This window comes from Coptis chinensis, chromosome 6 (genome assembly GCF_015680905.1).
Source record: "Coptis chinensis isolate HL-2020 chromosome 6, ASM1568090v1, whole genome shotgun sequence".
Taxonomy (NCBI): Eukaryota; Viridiplantae; Streptophyta; class Magnoliopsida; order Ranunculales; family Ranunculaceae; genus Coptis; species Coptis chinensis.
Window position 1 is genome coordinate 63,252,492 of NC_141461.1, and position 5,405 is coordinate 63,257,896.

General features: G+C 40.5%; 1 protein-coding gene across 1 annotated transcript; it reads left to right on the forward strand.

Annotated features, from left to right (window-relative positions):
• The first annotated feature begins 4,663 nt into the window (after positions 1 to 4,663).
• On the forward strand, positions 4,664 to 5,068 carry LOC147493898 (uncharacterized). The gene has a single exon (XM_086567972.1). It carries the CDS (start codon positions 4,664 to 4,666, stop codon positions 5,066 to 5,068), a length of 405 nt encoding a protein of 134 aa, XP_086424098.1.
• Positions 5,069 to 5,405: the final 337 nt, after the last annotated feature.

A 5,405-nucleotide genomic window follows, 5' to 3' on the forward strand; every position in this document is an offset into this window, starting at 1 on the left:
TTCGTAGCTTGAAGTTTTTGAAAAGTTTGCATGCAATGTCTATAGATTAGATACTATGCCCTATTTGAATATAATAGTGGGTGCGAAACTGGTTTTTGGGAACTACACGCGTCGAGGGAGAAGATCACTACTTCACTAGATGGTGTGCTACCAAGAATCTCACCCACGGTATTTCTGAGGGAGGGGAGTGAGGAAGGGGGTTGGTCCACTGGAATCTGGTAGTTTACTACTCTCTTTGTTCGTGCTAGATGTTTGTCCTGATGGACGTGACTAAATTGGCTATGCTTGGTTGATTTTATCTTTTTAATTTGGTCTATGTAACAAACATTTCACGCAACGTCCATTCTAAAGTAGGTATTAATCCCACTTTTTGTTCTTTTATGGCTCGGGTTTAGCCTTAGCGTTAAATGTAAAGACGAGACTGAAATGTAAATCACACAATCATCCAAGCATGCTTATTAACACACAAGTATCCTCTTACACTTTGTAGGGAGGACGTTTAGAAATTACCTCCCAAGGTGCACATACACGCCCTTAGGGTGACGGCGACGTGGTGGGGTTAACGAAGTGTTTGGTGTCTTGCGTGTCAACCCACTATCCGTGCTTTTCCTTACGGTTACAAGTTTAATCTAACTAAGACCCATAAGTCGGGTTGAATTGTTGGCAAAGCCAAAAAATTACAATTGATTGCCTTCGTGGCCCTAAAACAACTTTGCCTTCGTGGGCTTAAACTATAAAAACGAAAATTAACTATGTTTAACTTAATTAACTAATGACTTAATTAAACAAAATACGTAAAAGTTTGGAAAGTTTTATTCAAAGATTGGAACTTCAACCTCCAAGTTGGGTTGTGATATGCGTGCGTCGTACTACTCTTACGTGCTACGCACATCCAACTGGTCCAAGTTGGTTGAATCCCCAACTCTTGGTAAGTAAACTTAAACCAAAAGACTAAACTTCCAAAGCTTAAACTATTTTGTGTTTAACCTAATTAATTTTTTTTTTCGTTTTGTTTTGAATTACTTATATGATATTATTTTAATCTAAACATGCATAAACAACAATTAATGAAAACTAAACCTAAACATGCTACTAAACTAAATTTTAAATATTTAATCTTGCTGATGTCTTACTAATTCATTTTAATTAATAAAAACTTTTAATTTTTAAATTCATTTTTAATTGAATTTTTGGTTTTTGAATACTCAAAAACTTGTAAATCTATCTACTTTTTACCTACTAACAGTTAAATTAAAAAAACTATGAAATATTAAAGTGGACTTACATATGAAGATTCTGAGCCAACAGAATCTTCATCTGGAAAAACCGAGGCGTGGCGAGGGTCCAAGGAGGCGTGGTTGCATGTCATTCGCGTCCGATGGGAAACGGTTCGTGGGCGCGTGTCTCACATAGACGCAGGGAAACGATTCGCGGGCGCATTTCGCACGCGGGCGAGAGTGTGGCAGGCACGGGCGCGTGTCCTTTTTCTCCGTTTGCATTCTGTTTTCTATAGCAAGTTCCAGTAGGTCTCCTTGTGCTACTGTTGGGCTTCGTTTGGGCAGAAAAGTACTGGAAACACACATAAACGAAACATCAGTAACTAAAGAAATTTGAAATGGAGATTGAGAAGAAGGGTTCAATGGTTGATGCTTTTCTTCATCTTCCTCTTCCTATAAGAATCCATGACGGCGGTGCCATTTGAAGAAGAAGTATTGGTAGTGGTGAGAAGGGTGTTGAAGTTCATCCTAGACTCTTCTCTCCTACTTGTCTTTTGGAATTACTTTCAATCTTAACTTGTATTGAAATGATTTGAAACTTGTAGAGGAATGATTTAGAAACATGGATTGAAATGATTTAAAACTTGGGTTTACACTAAAGCTTGAAGAACATAAAAATGGAAAATAAAGAAATAACAATTTAATTTAAAAACATTTAACCTACTTCTAATGACCAAAGATTAGATCTAGGGTAATGGTTTCTCTCTACAACTTTGGTTTATATAGGACACCTTTTACAATTATAACCTTCCTTCTAGAAACAAACTTATGGGCCCTTGACCTAAGCCCACATAAGAGAAGTCTTGATTTTTCCTTTTGGTCCCTGGGTCTGTAGCTTTCAGTCTTGAGTCCTTGACTTTGACAGTTGACTTGACTTTTGACTTTGACTTTCTGGGACTCTTGCTCCTAAGCTGGAATCTTCCCAAGCAGCGTAAATAGCTATCCTTTTTGTGCAAAAATGCACGTATTAGGAATATGCGTCCTAAATGGCATGTATCCTGCAAATGGTAGCAAAAGCTATAAGTTGACTGTTCATTAAGCATAAGAAGGGCATATATGAAGCATTGTAAGGGTAATAAAATGCACATTTGGGGACTGATCAGTAACTAATTTGTAAGTCTTCCGGAAGTCATTTGGATTGCCGAAGAACAACTTCCAAACTCACAGAATTGGAGGGAAGCTGATTGGGAAGATTACATGTTAAACCCTATTACGGTTTACGAGTGTGGTGGAACTTATTATTCAGGTCGGGGGATGGATGACGTAGGAGGTGGTGAGGCTGGTCATGATATTGTGTTGGATGATTCCGATGATGATGGAAGTGATGAACATGTTGTCTTAACCAATGATTTAGATGGTGGTGGAACTGATGAGGAAGAGCCTGAAGTTGATGAGCAAAGTGGGGGAAGCGATGACCAAGGGTGTGAAGTTAAACAACAAGTTGGTGGATAGGGATCGGTTACTAGTCTTGCTGGACTTGGGGGGAGAGGTGAAAGTGTTGATGGGTTAAGAGGAGGCGATGGACGGTGGTCAATGTTTTTCGATGAGGGGACATGTGCTACATTTAGTGGTGGTGTGTCATACATACACATGGTTGGAATACCCCACGTTAGCCTAGGAATTTGCCCATTTGGTCCATATGTCAGGAATGTAGCACCGAATAGAGAACACTTTGGTGTGTGGTGCAGGAGAAGGGGTACCGACAATGGGAAAGAGGCAGCGAAGGCCAAGGTATAAAAATATTTAGTTGAGGAAGGTCGTATGGAGTACGCTCGTCAAACAGAATTGGAAGAGAACATTCCGCTTTCCGTGGGCATGACATTCCCTAAACGGGATTTTTTCGTGCTCCACATGAAGAACTACGCGATTCAAAATAACTTTGAACCGCTGAAGGTGAAAAAGGATTGGGAGAGGATCGAATATGGATGCAAAGGTTCTGATTTAAGTAGCCTTGGGTCAGGTTGTCCATTTCATATATACTACAACACGACTAAAGGATCTTATGATTGGATTATTAAGACACTATTTGATGGTCACAAATGTGGTCGCAATATGGCGGGAGTGTAAAATCGCGAGGCGAACAGTGACTATGTCACCATGATTTGTAAAGGGATGTTACAGGATGACAAAACTATAAATGCAAGCAAGGTGAAGGCCATTGTTAAAAACTGGAAACACGATAAAGTATCGTACAAAGTTGCATGGAGGGGAAGGGAAAAGGCACTGGCACAGGTGAACCGAATAACCCAATAACATTTAGCTCTACGACAACAACTTAATTGTGTGAGCCATTATAATGATTACAAGTACATCCATATACTTTGTTCTGGTATCCTGAATAAATAATAATGTGTAGGACAAGGTGATATATGTGACGTACAGTACATTATATATAATACCCATACCTACATATAATCTCCTGGGGCATCCTAAATGCCTTATGAGGGATAAGACAAGGTAATATATGTATACGACATTATAAAGAGTACCCACATATATATACTTTCTTGTCCCCAACTAAATAGTGCAATATGGATGTGTAGATCCATAGGAGTTATGGGCAGTCGTACCACCTACTATCAAGTTATTCTAACGAGCTGAAGAAAGTTGATCCAGGTTCTTACACTGAGATAAAAGGAGAACGACGTATCGATCGGTTCAAGTCCTACTTTTGGGCTTACGGGATTTCAATTAGGAGCTTCTGTAACACATGCAGACCTCTGATAGAGATTGATGGCACACAGTTGAAGGGTAGATCAAGCAGGTGCCTTCTATCTGGCATTATATTAGACGCAGAAGGTCATCTATTTCCCGTTGCCTTCGGTGTAGTTAGCGTCAGAGGATAATAAAAATTGGGAGCGGTTTCTCTATTGTCTTGGGGACCACATTGTCAGTTATGACTGGCTGCTTATCCTCATGACTGATAGGCACCAAAGTCTGATCTCCAAGGTCCCCGTGGTGTTTCCAAGAGAAAGACATGTGTTCTATATGAACCACGTGTGCAAGAACTTGAAAAGAGCACCACAACATGTGTTCGAGAAGGTGAAAACGGCAGCTTCTTCCCTTCAGCGATGGCATTTCAAGGCAGTGATGAGATATATCTTGAAAATTAGTCCAGCAGCACACACTTTGTTGTCAGATATTCTGGTAAGAAGTGGGCCTATTCAGCCTCAGAGGTGAAGAGGTATGGTATCATTTACACCAACCACGTTGAGAGTTGGAACAAAATGATTAAAGAAGTGCGGTCGTGGCCTGTACAAGCTATGGTGGAGAAAATCAGGCAAAATTTAACTGTACATTTCTGCAAGTACAGAGATATTGTGAGTGAGTGGGCTTGAAGGGGTTAGATGCTAATACCTTTTGCAGTTGAGACGTTGGCTTATAACATGAAGAAGTCGAGGGAAATGTACAAGTTGTCGTCTTCAAGGACATGTTTTATGATTATGACCAAGGAGGGGGGATACCACTCCGTGAATCTGGAGAGCGGGGATTGTACGTGTATGTGGTTCCAACACTTGGGTATACTGTGTCCCCACGCATGCTTGGACATTAGCATTGCTGTCCTGTGCCACATTTCATATGTTAATGAGTACTACACAACAAAGAACTGGTTACGTACATATCAGGAGGTTTGCATTGGTACTCCCAGCAAGGAACAATGGGAAATAAACGAAGAGGATGACCACATTCTTCCTCCTAAACTGAGGCGCAAACCAGGTCATCCCTCGATGGAGAGAATCAGGATCCCACCACCGTGGTCCAAAACAGAGGAGGTGATGCACGCTATGTGATAAGAGCCCAAAACTGTAGTTTTAACCCCTTAACCATCATACTTTTAGACCAATTATGTGAGTAATAATTAAGAGTTAATACTGATTACGTGTTTTTATGCATTTCAGGTTTCAAAGTCCATTATGTGCAGAAATGTGCCACTTTAGCGAGATAAAGGAGCAAAGGTTGGTTGCTAAGGAGTTCTGTGAATAAAGGCCAAGATTCAAGGAGACAAAGCCTTTGTAAATCCCGGTCAAAAGCTGAAAAGTCAACACGGGTAGAAACAGTGCACAAGTCAGCAGAACTTCCGAAGGCCGTATCTTTGGACTCAGACCTCGGAATTGGGAGTATCTTATG

Excerpts from the sequence above, each read along its gene's own strand:
- LOC147493898 (XM_086567972.1), top strand. The coding sequence starts at position 4,664 with ATGAAGAAGTCGAGGGAAATGTACAAGTTGTCGTCTTCAAGGACATGT.